General features: G+C 40.5%; 1 protein-coding gene across 2 annotated transcripts in view; it reads left to right on the top strand.

The window, feature by feature from the left end:
- Window positions 1–386: 386 nt before the first annotated feature.
- Nfx1 (nuclear transcription factor, X-box binding 1) overlaps window positions 387–19,361 on the top strand; it is a 61,932-nt gene continuing 42,957 nt past the window's right edge. For both annotated transcript variants that reach the window (XM_005326190.5, XM_078047742.1), the window contains exons 1-4: window positions 387–540; window positions 6,423–7,427; window positions 17,855–18,013; window positions 18,971–19,048. In XM_005326190.5, the coding sequence (XP_005326247.1) occupies window positions 516–540; window positions 6,423–7,427; window positions 17,855–18,013; window positions 18,971–19,048 (1,267 nt within the window). In that variant the 5' untranslated portion in view covers window positions 387–515. The remainder of the gene's footprint in view (window positions 541–6,422; window positions 7,428–17,854; window positions 18,014–18,970; window positions 19,049–19,361) is intronic.

Raw genomic sequence — 19,361 nt, forward strand, 5'->3', positions numbered from 1 at the left:
AAAAAAAAAAAAAATGACACCGTCTCCCTAAATTGTCCGGGATGGCCTCGAATTTCCCTTCCGGTCTTTAACTCTGGAGCAGCTGGAATTACAGGAGGGCGCCACAGGGCCTGATTAGGTGGTTTTTATTGTTGTTGTTTAACTCCAAGCTTAAACTATTCTGGAATGGTGAGGTCTGAGCTGACTCCTGAAGACTCCTGGGTGGCGGGGCAAAAGGGCGTAGTAGCTGGAAAACACAAAGCATCGCAAAAAGAAAAACAAGATTACGCAAGTCCCTGCCCTTCCTCCTACAATCTTTTGCCACCTCTCCTTGCCACCAGCTGCACGCCTCCTTCCGCCTGGCGCGTCTGTCTGACGTCACGAACTCGAGTCGTTCAATTCAGGCCGCGCAATCTCCGTGGCAGTCTACCTGGCGCGCCGATGCGAATCGTCGTGCGGCGCCGGAAGTCAGAGGCACGTGACCGGGTGACAGCGCTCTCTTGGCTGCGGGCTCGCTTTAGGTGCTGCGGCACGGGATGGCGGAGGCGCCTCCTGTCTCAGGTACTGTCCTGTCCCGCGCGGGACTGGGCCCTTCTCAGGGAAGGGCAGTTTGGTCAATGACTAAATGCTAGGGCTCCAGCAATTTATATCGCGAGAGTGGCTCATGCTAGACTTGGGAATAGTGGCTCAGAAGGGCCAAGCCACGCTCGTCGCGCAAACGGAGACCTCCAGCATCTTCAACTGGGTGGTGAAGCCCGGCATCTGGGTTTCCGAGGAGATCGGGCTTGTTCTGGCGCCCAGTGAATCGATACGGGTGTCCCGCTGTCCCACGGGGCTTATATCGGCCATCTAGGGTACATCTGGCTCACCTTTGAACGGCGGGCGTCGGCCAAGTTGCCGCCAGTGCCTGGCGGGCTCTCGGTTCCATCGGGTGTGCGCGCTGTGCTTGGGGTGTATGCATACCTCTTGGAGTGGCGGCGCGCGCTCCAGCCGAACACCAGTGGTGATCAAGTCTCAGTTTCCTCATCTGTCAGATTAAATAAGTTATAAACTGTAAAAGCTCTCGCACTGAACTGTGTCTGTTAGCTAACTTCCCTTCATGGAGTTGCCTCTGTAGACCGCCTTATTTGACTGTTAGTATAACGTCCATTTTCATTTCCTTCAGTGTGTACGGTAGATTCGTGGCTTCCAAACTTTGTGGTAGGGACCAAAAATAATTTTGTATCACAAGCTTATTTCACACTTACAGAACGTGAAAGTGAACTAAATATTTCCAGGAGCAATGTTTTCCTTTACTATCAGTGATATACTCTCTTCCGTGTATGTGTGTGTGTGTGTGTGTGTGTGTGTGTGTGTGTGTGTTTAAACCCGGGCCTCACGCATGATAGGCAAGCACTCTACCACTCAGCTACATCCCCAACCCTTTTTTAAAATCTTAGGACAGGGTCTTGCTAAGTTACCCAGACCAGAGTCAAATTTTCTATCCTCTTGCCTCAGCCTCCCCAAGTAGCTACAGTTACACTGTAGCATCTGTCTTGTGTATCACTTTTAAAAGTAGTTGTCACTACCCACTATTTTGATTTAATAGGGTTTTTTTGTTTTGATTTGTTGTTGTTTTGGTAGGTGTATTCCGTTGTGCCTGGCTGCTACATGACTTGGTTTTTGATTTCACTGTTTCTGAAAAAACAAGGCAACAATTTCTAGCATTTGTTGGTTTGAATCTTAGCTCTGCCACAGAACTAAGATTTAAGATCGTATTGGGGCACCAATAAGATTATGTATGTATTTGTGTACTAGATAGCAAATAAAATATTTATTACTGTGACCTCAATTTGAAAAATTGGAAATTTTTGAATTTTGCGGGCAGAACTTGGATTTCCCCAGAACCTGTTTGTAGAGGGCCCATGTGAGTTCGGGAATAAAGAATTGCTGTTTGAATCTACAATGCCGCAGTCTGGCTGGGCACAAGATCACTAGCCACGCACTCCACCAGGCTTTGAATCCCAAATACTTTCTGAATTCCATGAGAACTCAATGGGAACTCAGGCAGCAGGATACGCCCTATTCCCAGCAGGAATAACCTTAAACCTGGAACGCCCTAAACCCAAGGGATACTCCCTAAAACCTGATCCCCCCCTAATCCAGTAGGATCCTCCTTAAACCCGGATCCACCCTGGACCTTAAGCAGGGTCACCTTTTTCAAACATACATGCAATGTCACTTCAAATGTCCATTTCCAGGGTCCTTCCTCTAAGCAACATGGGGTACGCTGGCAAGGAAATTTCCATGCATCATTCCTACTTGGCAATGGCTCTCAGCAAATCTTGGGGAGAGAGTTTTTGTTTTTGTTTTTTTTGGTCCAGGGATTGAACCCAGGGGCACTTAACCACTGAGCTACATCCCCTGCCCTTTTTATTTTTTATTTAGAGACGGGTTTTGATAAGTTGCCGAGGCTGGTTTTGAGCTCATGATCCTCTTGCCTCAGTCTCTTGAGCCACTGGGACTACAGGTATGCATCACTGTTCCCAGTGAAAATCTTATTTTGTGTAAATGGTATTGAAGATTGAACCCAGGGGTGCTCTATGACTGAGCTACATCTCTAGCCCCTTTTTTTTTTTTTTTACTTTTTATTTTTTATTTTTCTTTTTTCTCTTCTTAGAGAGAGAGAGAGAGAGAGAGAATTTTTAATATTTAGTTTTTAGTTTTCGGCGGACATAACATCTTTGTTTGTATGTGGTGCTGAGGATCGAACCCGGGCCACACGCATGCCAGGCGAGCGCGCTACCGCTTGAGCCACATCCCCAGCCCCATCTCTAGCCCTTTTTGTTGTTTATGTTGAGACAGGATCTTGCTAAAGTGCCAAGGATGGCCTCAAACTTGTGATCCTCCCGCCTCAGCCCCCCCAAATAACTGGGATTACAGTCATGCACACCATGCCCAACAGGGATATGAAAAAGCTTTTTAGGTTGATATTTTTGCTATTTTCCGCAACTAGTCCTTCACTAGACCCTCTAAACTGGATCTATTGGTCTTCCAATCCTCAGGCTCACTTATTTCTAAATCTCTCAATGTTTAAAGTGGAAAGGGTAAATAAAGGCTAGTTGTAAGACATAGTTGTTGGCCTCTGGTGTGGGCTCCAAGTTACCACCTCCACCTGTGAATGCATTTACTGAGTCCCATAGTTCAAAGACCTCTCTACTCTTGTGATTCTTTGTTTTTGTTTTAGTTCCCTATTCCATTTTCTTATTTTAGCATCATCTCTATTTTACAACCTCCCTCTCCATTTAAGGTCCTTAAATGGTAGCCTAATTCAGGAGGAATCTTTTTTTCATGGGTAGACTTTCCATGTCAGCTTTGTCCCTGGACTTTATAGTCTGCCAGTTGGCTTTGCCCTTATTCTGCTCTGATCGCCTGTTGAACACCTACCATGATGCTGTGTTATCTTGGATCTTGATACCACTTACTTCTGTAAGAGCCATGTCTGGATGAGAAGACATTCCAGTTATTGAGTAACTTTCACTTACTTAAATAGTGAAAGGAGTCTCTCTGATGTTTGCTATGGTCCAGTTTCCTGACTCATGTATCTCTTTTCCCTTCCTCATGTCTCTTAAGTGTCTTTCTGAGGGCTTTGCCTTATACTTAATGTCTAATGGAATATAAACTGTATGAATAGGTGCAGCCCTGTCTGTATTGATTCATTCCAGCCCAAAAGGCTATTCTGGACAACTTCACTGACCTTATTTCTGCCCCTCTTTTCAGCCTTCCTTTTTTTTTTTTTTTTTTAAATATTTATTTCTTAGGTGTAGATGGACTCAACACAATGCCTTTATTTTTATGTGGTCTGAGGATAGAACTCGGGTCCCACTGGTGCTAGGCAAGCACTCTACTGCTGAGCCACAATCCCAGCCCCTCAGCCTTCCTTTTTTTAAGCAGGAAAACTGACCTCTTGGTCCAGTTTACCACTCCTTATCTTTAATTTGTATCTTATATCTATAGAAAATCTCTACCACCTTCTGAATTTATCTAATCCTCATGCCATTTTGTGCAGCCTTACACTCCACCCCTAGAATTCTGCCTATGTGGAAGTGTTCAGTAGAAATCTGGGATTAAGTGAGAGGTTACTTTATGACTTTTATGAACTCATTCAGTTCTTCACTGTGTTTATCTGGTCTCTGGTGCCACACATCCTGAGCTAGAATCCTGAGTCTGCATTGGAATACCTCTGTGTCTTTAGGCAAGTTACTCTCTCTGTGCCTTAGTTTTCTCATCTAGAATGTATAAAGATTAACTGAGTTAACACATGTAAAGAACTTAGAATAGTGCCCAGCACATATTAAGTACCTAACAAATGTTAGGCCATATTATTAAACCTGCACTGTATCCATCTGCACTTGACTGTATATGTTTCAGGTAGTCCATAGTCTGTATTCCTAACAGCAAGAATAAAGACTGTTGTATCTACTTTATACATGTCATTAACTTGCTTTACTCTTTTTTTCCACATTTTTTAATTGGTGCACCATAGTTGTACACAATGATGATATTTATTGTTACATCCATGCATACAATGTAACAATATAATTTGACCAACATTACTCCCTAGTACTTCCCTCTTCCCACCCTTGCTTTACTCTTTACAGGAACTCTATTTGTTGTAGGGAGAAAACTTACATTAAAGCACAGTAGGTGATAGGGACTTAAATCCATGTCTTTCAGACTCTGTTGACTTATTTTATATGTTTCCAACTGATTTTGTGTTGTTAGGCTAATCATTTTTTCTTTAGGGCTTTAGGGACTGAGTTGACTATCCTAAAATCATTCTGGAGCCAGGTATGATGGCACATACCTGTAATCCCAGCTCCTCAGGAGCCTGAAGCAGGAGGTTCACAAGTTTAAGGCCAGCCTCTGCATTTCTGCCCCACCCTGTCTCAAAGTAAAAATTTTAAAGGGGCTTGGGATGTAACTTAGCGATAAAGCATGCCTGGATCAGTCCCCAGTACCAAAAAGAAAGAGGAAAAAAAATTATTTTAGAAGAGCAAAGTGAGTGAGTTTAAGGGACATATGATCAACTTTTTTTTTTTTTTTTTTTTGGTGTGTGTGTGTGTGTGTGTGTGTGTGTGTGTGTGTGTGTGTGATGCTGGGGATTGAATCCAGGGCCTTGTGCATGTAAGGCAGGCACTCTACCAACTGAGCTATATCCCCAGCCTCTGTATAATCAGTTTTTAAAAAAATATTTATTTTTTAGTTGGACACAATATTTTATTTATTTATTTTTATATGGTGCTGAGGATCGAACTCAGAGCCTCGCACATGCTAGGCAAGCGCTCTACCACTGAGCCACAACCCCAGCCCTGTATGATCTATTTTGAGACTGGAACTCTAGAGCATATTATGGGTGTTGTTATGGAAAATCAAAAATATATTCCTGGGAAAAGAGATGGAAAGTAATGCTTACTATGCTAATATTTTCTGTGTGAAATCTTATTTAAAATATTTTTAAAATTATCTCAAATAATCCTTTAAAAAAAACTCTTATAGATGTGGAAACTGAGGCTAGTGGTGTTCAAGTGATATCCCTAACCTCATAACATAAATTGGAGAGTGTTTAAACCTGTTTCAGCTGACTTCAAAGTTTGTTTACTTGGTATTGCACAATGCTACTTTAGAGTTTGGAAAGACTCTGGTGACTGATGGCTCATTCCTGTACTGTTAACTGACCTTTAATATTTTGATAAAATAAATGCATGTGTACATAATGCCTGATGGCCCAGATGAGCATTTTTACTCAGCAGCTCTTAGCTGTTATGGCTCTATAACCAGTGGATAAGGGATAATGTATCCTCTACAAGAACCTTGATGGCTGGGGCTATAGCTCAGTTGGTAGAGTGCTTGCCTTTCATGTACAAGGTCCTATATTTGATCCCCAGCACCCCTCAAAAAAAAGCTTTGAACCCATCACATCAGCTTCACAGGTCTAAGAGTTTGTTTTTTTGTTTTTTGTTTTTTTTACAGAGAGAGAGAGAGAATTTTTTAAATATTTATTTATTTTTTTTTTAGTTCTCGGTGGACACAACATCTTTGTTGGTATGTGGTGCTGAGGATCGAACCCGGGCCACACGCATGCCAGAGGAGCGCACTATCGCTTGAGCCACATCCCCAGCCAGTTTTTTTTGTTTGTTTGTTTGTTTTTCTTTTTAATATTTTTATTAGTTGTTGATGGATCTTTAATTAATCTATTTATTTATTTATTTATATGCGGCGCTGAGGATCGAACCCAGTGCCTCACACATGCTACGCAAGCACTCTACCACTGAGCCACAACCCTAGCCCTAAGGGTTTATTTTGTACAATGTCCTTAGGAAAATGATTTTTAGATATGGTTTAGAGTCTTGTAGGGTAACACATTCATTTCCTTACTGACATGTCTATTTCTTATGTCCTAGGTACTTTTAAATTGAATACAGAAGCCGCTGAATTCATTCCTCAGGAGAGAAAAAATTCTGGTCTAAATTGTGGGACTCAAAGAAAATCAGACTCCAATAGGATTGGCAGAAGAAATTATAGTTCGTCACCTCCCTGTCACATTTCTAGGCAGATTCCTTATGATGACATCACTGTTGTTCATCAGCACAGTTATCCTTCAGGAAGTAAACCTAAGAGTCAACAGACTTTTTTCCAGTCTTCTACTTCTAATAAGTCACTCAAGAACCATAACCTTCAGAGTCAGCCTTGGCAAAAATTAAAGCATGAAAAACATCACATCAGAGTCAAGAAAATACAAGGGCTCAATGACCAGGGCTCAGATACAATTAGCTTAGAAAGTGTGGCCAGGCCAGAGAGTGGGACAAACCTCAGTGAGTATAGCCCTTCTGAGAGTGAGAAAGAAATTGTTGGTGCAGATCCCAGGGGAGCAAAACCGAAAAAGTCAGCTCAATTTGTATACAGTTATGGTAGAGGATCAAAAGTCAAGGGGAAACTAAAGTGTGAATGGGGTAACAAAATGACTCCAAAACTTGAGGATTCTGGACTTGAAAATACCAAATCTGTGGGGGTTTGCCACCCTGACTCTTCAGATGCATCCTGTAAAAAAGGAGCACTGGATGGGTATGGAGCCAGACGAAATGAGCAAAGAAGATACCCACAGAAAAGGCCTCCGTGGGAAGTGGAAGGGGCCAGGCCACGACCAGGCCGGAATCCACCAAAACAAGAGAGCCAACGACATACAAATGCAGGGCCCAGAATCAACCTGGCCCCCATTCCAAAGGACAATCTCAATGAAAGACCAACAAAATCAGCCTGTGACAGTGGGAATTTGGCAGTTGTCAACAAGTCTTCCAGAAGGGTTGACCAAGAGAAAAGTGCTATAAGGAGACAGGATCCTCAAGTGATATCTTCTTTCTCCCGAGGCAAACAGAACCATGTGTTAAAGAATGTGGAAACCCATACAGGTAAACCCACCTAGATGTGTGGAAATATATTTTTAATATATATATATTTTTTTAAATATTTATTTTTCAGTTTTCAGCAGACACAACATCTTTGTTTGTATGTGGTGTTGAGGATCGAACCCAGGCTGCATGCACGCCAGGCAAGCACACTACCGCTTGAGCCACATCCCCAGCCCTATTTTTAATATTTTTTTTAACAAGTAATATATTCACATAATTTAGAAAACAAAGTACAAAAAGGTACACAGTGAAAAGTATCTTAATTCTTCTTGTGCCTGGGTTCTGTTGCTCTTCTTCCCACTGGTAAGTACTTAACATGGTTTTATGTATATTACAAACAAATATAAATAAGGACTTTTTCATATAAGGAGCTTTGTAAGGGTTCTTAAAACTGCAGATATAGATGGTGAAGATGTCTAGCTATAAGATTTTTTTTTTCCCCTGCAGTACTAGGAATTGAACCCAGGGCCTGGTGCATGCTAGGCAAGCATTGTACCTTTGAACTACATACCCAGCCCTGAAGACTTTTTTGAGTTGTGAAAGCAGAAGTAGGGGATAGTAACATCCACACTCTCTTTGCAGGTTCCAGCCTGTGTCACCTAATCTGCTTCATCTTGTCTGCTCAGTTGTGATGGTTCCTATGGTGATCTCTTAATTTCTCTCTTTCATTTCATCTCTTGCACCCCCATCAGAGAGCATTGTTTTAGCATCATATTGAACTGCCTTTTCCCTGCTCTTTTCCATTTATTAGTTCTCATTGCATACAGATTCTGGCTACTGCCTTACTCAGGCCTGTCTTCTATTACCTCGGTGTCCACCATTTCAATTTCCTGGATTCAGTACTATTGTATCTTTCCATGCTGTTGCATGAAGCTCCTTCTGTCTAGAATTTCTACTACTCAGCTTACTGGTGATTTATTTATTTATTTGTACTGAGGATTAAAACCATGGGTACTTAACCACTGAGTCACTTCCCCAGTCCTTTTTTTAATTTTAAGACAGGATCTTGCAAATTGCTGAGGCTGGCCTCAAACTTGTGATCCTCCTATGCTACTATACCCAACCTAACTGGTAAATTTTTTTTTTTTTTTTTTGTACCGGGGATTGAACTCAAGGGCACTCAACCACTGACCTCCCTGTTGCTGAGGTTGACTTTGAACTCCCAATCCTCCTGTCTCTGTCTCCCTAGCTGCTGGAATTACAAGCGTGTGCCACCACACCCAATGTGAATTCTTATTGATGTTTCCAAAGCTTAATTTAGTTAAATGTTCAGGGAACATTTTCTCATCCCTATAGATAGCATTAATTTTTTTTCAGACCTTATATGTATATCTTTCATATATATATATATATGTGTGTGGGTGGGTGTGTATATATATATGTATATATGTGTGTGTGTGCGCGCACGCGTGCGCATATATGTGTATATATGTACATATGTAAGTATGTATGTATGTGTATATGCTTCTATTTCAGAATTTACCACTGGAAATCATAATTTGTTTATGTGTCAGTGCCTTTACTAGTCTGTAAACCCATTAAAAACAAATATTGGCCAGGCACATTGGTGCACACCTGTAATCCCAGTGACTCAGGAGGCTGCAGCAGGAGAATCACAAGTTTGAGACCAGCCTCTGTGACTTAGTGAGACTCTTTCAAAATAGAAAGGGATTGGGACATAGTAGTAAAGTGCCCCAGGTTCAATCCTCAGTGTTGCCAAAAGAGAAAAACAGTTACTGTGTCTCTTTTTTTCAGCTTTTTGGAATTCTGTCTTAACAGCTCATGGAACATATGTAGTTCATCCTTAAATTGAACTGAAAACTTTTTTTTCTATGGATGCTGTCTGTATTTTGGTTCAAGTTCTATCCTTTATAACAGCACAGCAATCAGTATTTCTCCTCATGGTTTCCCTCCCCCTTGTTTCACAGTTGGAGACCTTTCCTTTTTCCCTGAGTGTACATCTCATCAAGGCTAAATAGTTTTATCCCATTATTATTGTGAACTTTTACCATCTTGGTCTTTTTTCAGTTTTAATGTGAGATATAGCCTAACCCATGAAGCTGCCACATTCCTGGAGTCTGTTTTTATACTAGCCTTTATTCTTCTAGTTGCTTGCTTTACCAGGTAGTCCTTGGGACTCAACTTTTATGTGAAGCAAAGCAGTGTTATGCCAGAGTTGTTTTTTATTGTTGTTTGTTTATTTATGATAGTGTAGATTGAACCCAGAGCCTCACACATGCTAGGCCAGTGCTCTACAAGCCCTTTTTTCATTTTATTTGAGAAAGGATATTGCTAAGTTCCCGGGGCTGGCCTGGACTTACGATCCTTTTGCCTTAGTCTCCTGAGTAGCTGGAATTATAGGTGTATGCTACTGGGATCAGGGCAATGCTGGGGATTACACCTGAGCACCTTGCACAGTCTAGGCAAGTGTTCTACCACTGAACTGCACTCCTAGTCTCTCAGGGTTGTTTTGAATCCTTAAGGCTGGTAATGGGTCACTTATTGCTTTATAATGAATTATCATAAACATAGTGGGTTAATATAACACAAATTTAATATGTGACAGTTGCTGTGAAGTAGGAGACTGGGTATGGGTTAGCTGGATTCTCTATTCAGGGCATCCCAGGCTGAAATTTGGCCAGAGATGTGACCTTTGAGGATCAGGACCCTCTTTCATTCTCACTGCTGGTGGTAGGATTCAGTTTCTTAAGGGTCCAAACTGAAGTCCTTTTTTTTTTTTTTTTTTTGGCTAGGATTCACTCTCAGCTCCTAGAAGCCAGTCCTAATTTTCTATTATGTGGCCTTATTTATAACATTGTAGTTAGCTTTTTTGAGGCATACAGAAAAATATATTCTATAAGTTTCAAATCATTCTGACTTCTGTCTCCTTTGTTGTTGTTAATTGGTTTTGTTTTTAGTAGTACTGGGGATTGAACCCAGGGCCTCATGCATTCTAGGCAAGTGTTATACCACTGAGCTACATCCCCAGCCCTTTTAATTTTAAGACAAGGTCTTGCCAAGTTGCCCAGGCTACTTTGAACTTAAATACTCCTGTCTTGCTCAGCCTCTATAGAGTAGCTGGGATTATGAACAAGCACCACTGCACCCAGGTGTCCACTTTTTTATTATTTTTTGGTACCAGGAATTAAACCCAGAGATGCTTAGCCACTCAGCCACAACCTGGTCCTTTTTTATTTTTTATTTTAAGACAGAGTCTTGCTGAGTTGTTGAGGCTGGCTTTGAACTTGTGATCCTCCTGCTTCAGTCTCCCAAGACGCTGGGATCATGGGCATGTGCTACCACATCCAGTACTCTCCACTCGTTTAAAAGGATTCACCTGACTAGGTCAGGCATAACCCTTCTCAAAGGGAGGTACCTTTTCAGAGTGTACACATCAAGGAGGTGGAAGTCTGGGAGCCCATCTTAGACTTCTGCTCAGTAAATCTCTCAAGGCCTTACATTCTCACAGTATATGTTACTTCATTCATATTATTGTGTAAATACAATCATCTCTTGGTATCCACAGATGGTTGGTTCCAGGACCCCTTCCAGATACTGAAATCCACAGATACTGAAGTCCCTTATATAAAATGATGTCTCATTTTCATATGACCTAAGCATGTTCTCCCATATATTTTAAATTATTTTTAGGTTATTTATAGTCCCAAACAAAATGTAAATGCTGTGTACATAGTTGTTATACTGTATTTATGGAATAATAACTAGTAAAGAAAGCTGTACATGTTCAGTACAGAACAGGTATTTTTAAAGAATTTAACCTTTTATTTATTTAATTTATTTGTTTTTATGTGATGCTGAGGATCTAACCCATTGTCTCATCTGTGCTAGGCAAGCACTCTATCACTGAGCTACAACCCCAGCCCATTCCAGAGCAGTTTTTAAGGGAAAAGAAAAAAAAAATCAGTCTGTGATTGTTTGAATCAGCAGATGTGCAACCCACGAATATGGAGGCCTGAGTTCCTATATACCATTCACTGTGCTAGATGCATTAAATACTGAGAATGTTTACATTGTAGTAGGGAAGACAGGCAGAATATTTAATATATCAGGTGGTGATAAAGTTTAAAAAGAAATACAAAGCAGGTTGAAGACAAAAGTGGCCAGGATGCTATTTTTTTAAAATATTTTTTAATTGTAGTTGGACACAACACCTTTATTTCACTTATTATTTTTATGTGGTGCTGAGGGTGGAACCCAGGGTCTTGCATGTGTGAGGTGAGTAGTCTACCGCTGAGCCACAACCCCAGCCCAGGATGCTATTTTAGATAGATTGATATGCTTTTTTTTGGTGATGCTGGTGGTTGAACCAGGAACATCTTAGGCAAGTGCGTTACCACTATATCTCCAGCCCATGAGGAAACATTTGTACAGAGACCAAAACAAAGTACAGAATCCTCTCTGTGGCCCTTTGAGGAGGAACAAATTTAGATGGAGGGAGGGGCATTATGGTCAATAAATGCGGGTAGGAGAAACAGTCAGAGAATTAATAGGGGCTGGATCATGTGAGGCCCTTAGTTTTGGTTCTGAGTAAGTAGATGAGAATCTGCTAGGGGTTTTGGGAGGATGGTATGCTCTTTCTAAAATAATGATCACTGGGCTGGGGTTGTGGTTCAGTGGTGGAGCACTTGCCTAGCATAAGTGCGGCCCTGGGTTTGATCCTCAGCACCACATAAAAATAAATAAATAAAATAAAGGCATTGTGTTCAATTATAACTAAAAAATAAATATTAAAAAATAAAATAAGGGGCTGAGGATGTGGCTCAAGCAGTTTCGCGCTCGCCTGGCATGCATGCGGCCCGGGTTCGATCCTCAGCACCACATACAAACAAAGATGTTGTGTCCGCCGAAAACTAAAAAATAAATAAAAAATAAAATAAAATAAAATAATGATCATTTAGTCTGCTATGTGGAGAAAAGACTGAGAAAACAACAGGGCAGATTAGTATAATATGATAGTAATTCTGATGGGAGAAGACAGAAACTTGGACCGTGAATACTAGTGGTAGAAAGTGTGATCTATAAGACTTTGTGGATGTATTTGGAAGGAGGAGCTTATAGATTGGATGATAGAAGAGAATGAAAGGAGTGCAGGATGGGGCTGGGGATGTGGCTCAAGCGGTAGCACGCTCGCCTGGCATGCGTGCGGCCCGGGTTCGATCCTCAGCACCACATACCAACAAAGATGTTGTGTCCGCCAACTAAAAAATAAATATTAAAAATTCTCTCTCTCTCTCCTCTCTCTCCTCTCTCACTCTCTTTAAAAAAAAAGAAAAAGAAAAGAAAGGAGTGCAGGATGAAGTTAAGGATTTTGTGCCTGAGCAGTTTAAAAGAGTGGAGCTGCTGTTTACTGAATATAAAACCTGGGAAAGGATTAGGGACTTATTTATTTATTTATATTCTGATATTTATATTATATTGTTATTTATATTATTTTTTGTGGTGCTGGGAATAAAACTCAGAGCCTTGGTCATACTAGGCAAGAATTCTACCCCGACAGAATATTCCACCCAAATAAGGTAAGGGAGAGGGTTTCGAAAGGTGGAGTCTTGCTGTCAGCAGATTGATTGACATCTCAGCAAGTCACACCCATCTCAGGTGCTGTGTGTGATCACTGACAGAGAGGAAAGGCACTTATGTGTCACTCAGCATACAACACCAGATGGCTCTTGACAAGTACTACTTCTGTTTTATCTATATCACCTTCTGTGTCTCCTTATCTCCTTTTTTTTTTTTTTTTTTTTTTTTGGTACTGGGAAATTAACTCAGGGGCACTTGACCACTGAGCCACATCCCCAGCCCTGTTTTGTATTTTATTAGAGACAGCATCTCACTGAGTTGCTTAGCACCTCACTAAATTGCTGAGTTTAGCTTGAACTCACTCTCCTGCCTCCACCTCCCGAGCCACTGGGATTACAGGCTTGCATACCGTACCAGCACTCCTTATCTTTGTCATCTCTTATTCTCCAAATCTCCCATCCCCAGCCCTTCCTATTGATGCATCTTGCTCCATTTCTCTACTGCACTGGTTCTGAAAGTATGGTTCCAGATAAGCAACCATCAGCAAGACCCAAGAACCTGTTAAAAATGCAGGTTCTTGGGCCTCATGCCAGACTTATCAAACAAAAATCCTGGGAGCAGGATCTGTAATCTTATTTTTAACAAACTTCCATGTAATTCTAATTGCATGCTCAAGTTTGAGAATGATCTGCCATAAAACCTGCTGATATTCTGTGTGCCTCTAGCATCTAACAATCATATGGATTATGCCATCCTGAAGTTCTTTCATCTTCTCAACTACAGTCACCTTTAACTTCATCCTATCTCCATACCCACTCTCAGGGAAATAACACTGAGAATCCTGTCACTGAAAGTCTTATGTCAACTTTTTGACTGTAATCGTTTGTCCTGGTTCTCTCAGCCTCTTTCTTGCACCCACACTACCAGTTTTGTCTACCTCTTGCCCTTCTTCATTCTCTTTTCAGGCTGAGTCTTATCACAGATCATGTGAAGCATGATCTTTTGCCAAGCCATTTGGCAGAATCTCATCCCCAGAAAATCTGCTTTTTTTTTTTATGGGAAAAACCTTTATTATGGGACTTTATTCATGAGGGACAATGTGGTTAGGACACAAGCCAACAGGTGGTCACAGCCTCACCTCCGGCAGGGTGTGGGGAAGCATGAAGGGAAGGAGGTGCACCCAGGAACACCCATTCCACTCCTAGAGACCCAGACGCACTCCCGGTGACTCAAACAGGTAGGGGTAACAAGAGATGGAGAGTGGCCAGAGGGAGGACCTGTGGGATGGGGAAGGTGCAGAACCCCCATCCACTCAGAAATCTCTTGGGTCTCCTTCGTTCGTCTTCCTCTTTAAGGAAGTCTAAAAGGTCACGCAGGGAACCTCTCTGCATGCCATGGGCCCAGGGAGGAGAATGAGCGCTTGTGTGATCGCCTGGAGGAGGGGAATTGAAGAAAATCTGCTTTATTCTACATCAGCACCTGGGAAATAAAATGCTGTTCCAGAAAAGTGACAAAACCAAATTTGGTGCTGCTGCAGGTTTATTCATCTTTTTATTTATTTATTTTTTTTTAAAGAGAGAGTGAGAGAGGGGAGAGAGAGAGAGAGAGAGAGAGAGAGAATTTCCAATATTTATTATTTTTTAGATCTCGGCGGACACAACATCTTTGTTGGTATGTGGTACTGAGGATCGAACCCGGGGCCGCACGCATGCCAGGCGAGCGCGCTGCCGCTTGAGCCACATCCCCAGCCAGGTTTATTCATCTTTTTAGAGAAGCCTACCTGCGTTAGCTTTCCATCGCTGTGATAAATACCTGAAATAAACAGTTTAAAAGAGGAAAAAATTAATTTGGCTCATTATTTCAGAAGTTTCAAATCATGGTCAGTTGGGTCTATTCTGGGGCCTTCAGTGAGACACAACATATGGCAGGGAGCTTGTGATAGAGCAGAGCTGCCCATGGCTCCCAAGAAGCAGAGAAAAAGAGGCTGGAGTCCTGATAACCCCTTCAGGACACACCCATATTGCTTTGACTTCCTCCAATGAGGCCCCAGATCTTCAAGTTTCCACTACCTCCCTATAGCACCATTAACTGGAGACTAAACTAAATCTTCAATACATAAACCATTAGGGAACTTTAAAAATGCAAACTGTGATACTTCCTAATCATCTTATTTAAAATTATAATCCTTCCCCGCTGTCAGGATTCCCTGTCCTTTCTTATTTTCTTTTTCTCCATATCACCTTTCTCTGTCTTATGGTATTACATATTTTCATTATTTATGGTTTACTTTCTCCCATGAGATTGTAAGTTTCACAAAGATAAGGATTCCTCTCCCTAAATCCCAAGTGAACCTGCCAGCTTCCTACTTTACTGATAAAGAGGAAATCATCAGATAGGCCATATTTATCTCACCATTTTGTTCCTTTTGAGTTCTTTGTTTACCTGTCCTTCAATTTCATTCCGAGATTTCCTTTGTTTCCTTTCACCAACCTTTTCACATGTACTCTTTCAGCTTCTAAGTCTGAAGCTCTTGCCAAGTCTTTTCTACCCTCCAAAAGGAAAATTTCCTCTGCTGAATGACTTCTTAGTATGATTTCTTTCTTTTCATTCCGGGCTTATCCAGAGTTGTCTGCTGTTTTCTCTATTTTGATTCACTTCTTTGTATCATCATCGTCTGATTCGGCTGAATAATGATAAGGTCAGGAATGGTTTTCTATTTGCCACACCCATTAGATGGATGCATATCAGTCCTTACTATTCTGAATTTCCCTTTGAGTATGATATAAAGAGGGAATTGAACCCAGGGCCTTGTGCATGCAAGGCGAGCACTCTACCAACTGAGTTATATCCCCAGCCCACAAGAGGAAGTCTTTTTTGAAGTGAGACTTTCTTGACACCACATACTTCTGGTCTTTCTTATTTTCTCTGTTTTGCTTGAGTCTCTTCCTCCTCTCTTTCCTTACTATTGGGTGTTTCCTGGGGTTTTATCTCAACCCTTTGTTCTCATTGATAAGGTCTCATTAGGTTATTTTATCCAAGGACCACTGCCTCCATTCTGCACTGACTTCTTACTTCTATGTTCAGACCCTAAAGCTTTAGATTTAATAAATATATACATGAGTATAACATATACTTTGAATTCAACAAGACCAACTTGAACATCTTAACCAGGCCTGCCATTGTATTAGCTTAAAAAAATATATAGCTACTTCAACTTTAGTGAGATAACTTACTAAAATTCCCTAGTGGATAGCTTACTTTTAGTCCTAGTATCCAGATAAAATCGACTTTAACTTTTTGTTTAATTTCCTTATGGAATTTTTCAATGCAAGTGGCCATTTTCTTAGATAATCATAGTATTGTCTTCACACTTAACAAAGTTAGCAACGACTTTATTAACTCATCTAATACCTACTCCATGATTGAATTCCTGATTGTCTTAAAACTCATTTTAGTCTTGAATTTTTCCAAATCTGGTTTGTTTTAGCTTTTTTTTTCTTTAAGCAGTTATTTATTGATATATCTGAAAAGTTTTCAGTCAGTTAATGCTTCAGTTATATCTCTGCTTTTCTGATTATTTCAGTGGACAATATGCCAGTAGGACATTTTGTCCAATTAGAAGCATAGATACAGTCATGACTAAGAAATGGTAGGGAAGCCATAGTGGAAAAATACCTTCTAGAATTCAAAAAGAGCCAATAGTCAAGGCAGGACTGCCATTTAGTGTGGACAAGACTCTTACACCTGAAACCTGATAGTTAACTAACACAGAGTAATGGCAGGACATTGCCATGTCTTACAAGTTAGGCATGTTTTGATAAAACTAAAGGAAAGATTAGTGTCATCAGTGAAAGACCTACTGTTTCTTTTTCTGGGATCTTTCTGGAACCTGTACATTTTTATTTTATTACTGCATTTACTTATATGAGAAATACTATTGGGTATGCTATTTTTGTGTTTTTCATTACACAGTGTGTAAATTATTGTGGTTACCTAGTTCACTGTGGTACTAGGCAGAAATTTTTTTTTTAATTTAATAAAGTTACAAAGAAATTGTTAAGCAATGATTAAAAAAAAGGAAGGGGGGGAGAAATAGTATTGGTACTCATCATGTCCTAGGCACCACTCTAGTAAAAGTCTGCACTATTTTGTGAAAAGAGTTGAATAATAAGCAAGAGAAAACAAGTAAAATATATGTCCTATTAGGTAGTTTCTTTGTGTATGTAGTGCTAGGGATGGAATTTAGGGCCTTGTGCATGCTAAATGTGTGTTCTACCATTGAGCTATAACTCCAAACTATTCCCTTGGTCTCAGTAGATGGTGAGTTCCTGGAATCAGGAACTGTGTCTCCTTAGGTCTGGTAACACTACCATGGAGATTGTGATAGGAGCCAAGCCTATCTTTATTGAGTAAATAAAGAAAAACTTCTGGGGTAACTGCTGGAATCATCTCACTCCCCCATGGATTGTTAGAACATATCCAGATTTAGGCTTTTGCAGCTGACCAGTGCAGCTTCATGAGCCCCACCCTAGCCTAAATCCATGGATTTGGTAGATTGAGGGCCTCTCTCCTTTAGAGTGTGCAGAGCAACATTCCATTGTACAGTGTCCCCCAAGGACACTCAAGCTGTCTGTCTTTCAGGGGCATTTTGCCACTCTAGTATCTTTCTGAGAAAATTCTTGGGAATATTTTCTCAATTATGGGAATGCACACTAAAAAATCTTTTTACTAAATCCTCTGCCTCAGCATATCCTGCTTTGTAGACCTTAATGTCTGAATAGCTATCTTATTCAAAATCAGATATCCCTTAAAATCTCTGTTTAGTTTCTTCTCCTGAGTGATTAGCGAAAAGTGAAGGATATTTGAGTTTATCTTTTTTTTCCCAACAGGTTCTCTAATTGAACAGCTGACTACAGAAAAATATGAATGCATGGTGTGCTGTGAATTGGTTCGTGTCACAGCCCCAGTGTGGAGTTGTCAGAGCTGTTATCATGTGTTTCATCTGAACTGCATAAAGAAATGGGCAAGGTCTCCAGCATCTCAAGCAGGTCAGTTATTTCTCTTTTCAGAGTAGTTATTCTCATCTTTTTGATATGTTCAGGTTGTAAGTCTAGCTTTAAAATATTGTTTAATTCCTCTTAAATATTTTGTCTACAGGGAGAGTATATTACCTTGATCACATTTTAGATGACCAAAGTTAAGCTGTAAATCTTAAGTAAACTAACTAAATGTAACAATATTAAAGTATTTAGGGTATAATAAAATTTGTTACTTTTATTGAAAATGGCAGCTTTTATCCAAGTAGCAACTATAGAAAGCTTTTCTTATATAGTTTGCCTTAGAAATTTATGCAGAGCAATGGTTTCATTTATACTCAAGATTTTGAAGTTGTTTTTGCCTTTCACAACCCTTCTTCATAGTATATTGTTGGCTAAGTATACTAATACGATTAGATAATGCATATGTTACTAATAATATGGTTTCTGAACTATGGACCTCTAATTCAAAACTCCTGGATTTTCTTGCATATACTCAGTTTATCCTATATTTTTCAAACCAAGATTCAGATTAATGTTGACATTAGAAATAATAGAACAAAACAAAGCCTACTTGATTTGTTATATCTGAAAGTTCTTTCAGTATTGTGAATTTCTTTCTTAAATGTTTGATATGCTTAACATTGAAATTTCTACCAGGATGTCAATATTGTGACTTTGGCAGTTTTTAGTTTGTTTGTTTTTTTGTGTGTGTGTGCGCGTGTGTGCGTGCGCGCACGCTACCGGAAAATGAATCCAAGGCCTTGTACTTGCTAGGCAAACTACTGAACCTATAGCCCCTGCTAGATTTAAATTTTTAAAAATTACTTGTGCCTTTTTTGGGGTGGTAGTGCTGGGATCTAACATAGGACCCCATGTATGCCAAGCAGGTGTTCTGCTCCTGGGCTACACCCCCAGCCCTACTTGTGCTTTTGAAAGAAAATTTGTCATACTCATTTTTTTTGACAGATGGCCAGAGTGGTTGGAGGTGCCCCGCCTGTCAGAATGTGTCTGCACATGTTCCTAATACCTATACTTGTTTCTGTGGTAAGTTTGCATACATTACAGAGTCTTTCACTTCATTTATTGTATCTCAGTGTGCTGTCTAGGAGAGGTGATCTGCTGGGCTTGTCTTAGAAGTTACTAGTAAGACTCTGAAGCTGTGAGACTCTATAATACCTTACTAATGTGGTTCATCTCCCAGCTAGAGTCATGAGCTTTTGTGCTCTCAGCAGGCTATTCTGAAGATAGGCTTATGATGCCAATTAGGCTTATGTCACTTCAAAATTGTGGTCCAGGTCTCCTTGGTCTTAGCTTAAGACAAGAGCTGACCATCTGGCAGAGGCAGTATCAATATGTG

This window comes from Ictidomys tridecemlineatus, chromosome 4 (genome assembly GCF_052094955.1).
Source record: "Ictidomys tridecemlineatus isolate mIctTri1 chromosome 4, mIctTri1.hap1, whole genome shotgun sequence".
Taxonomy (NCBI): Eukaryota; Metazoa; Chordata; class Mammalia; order Rodentia; family Sciuridae; genus Ictidomys; species Ictidomys tridecemlineatus.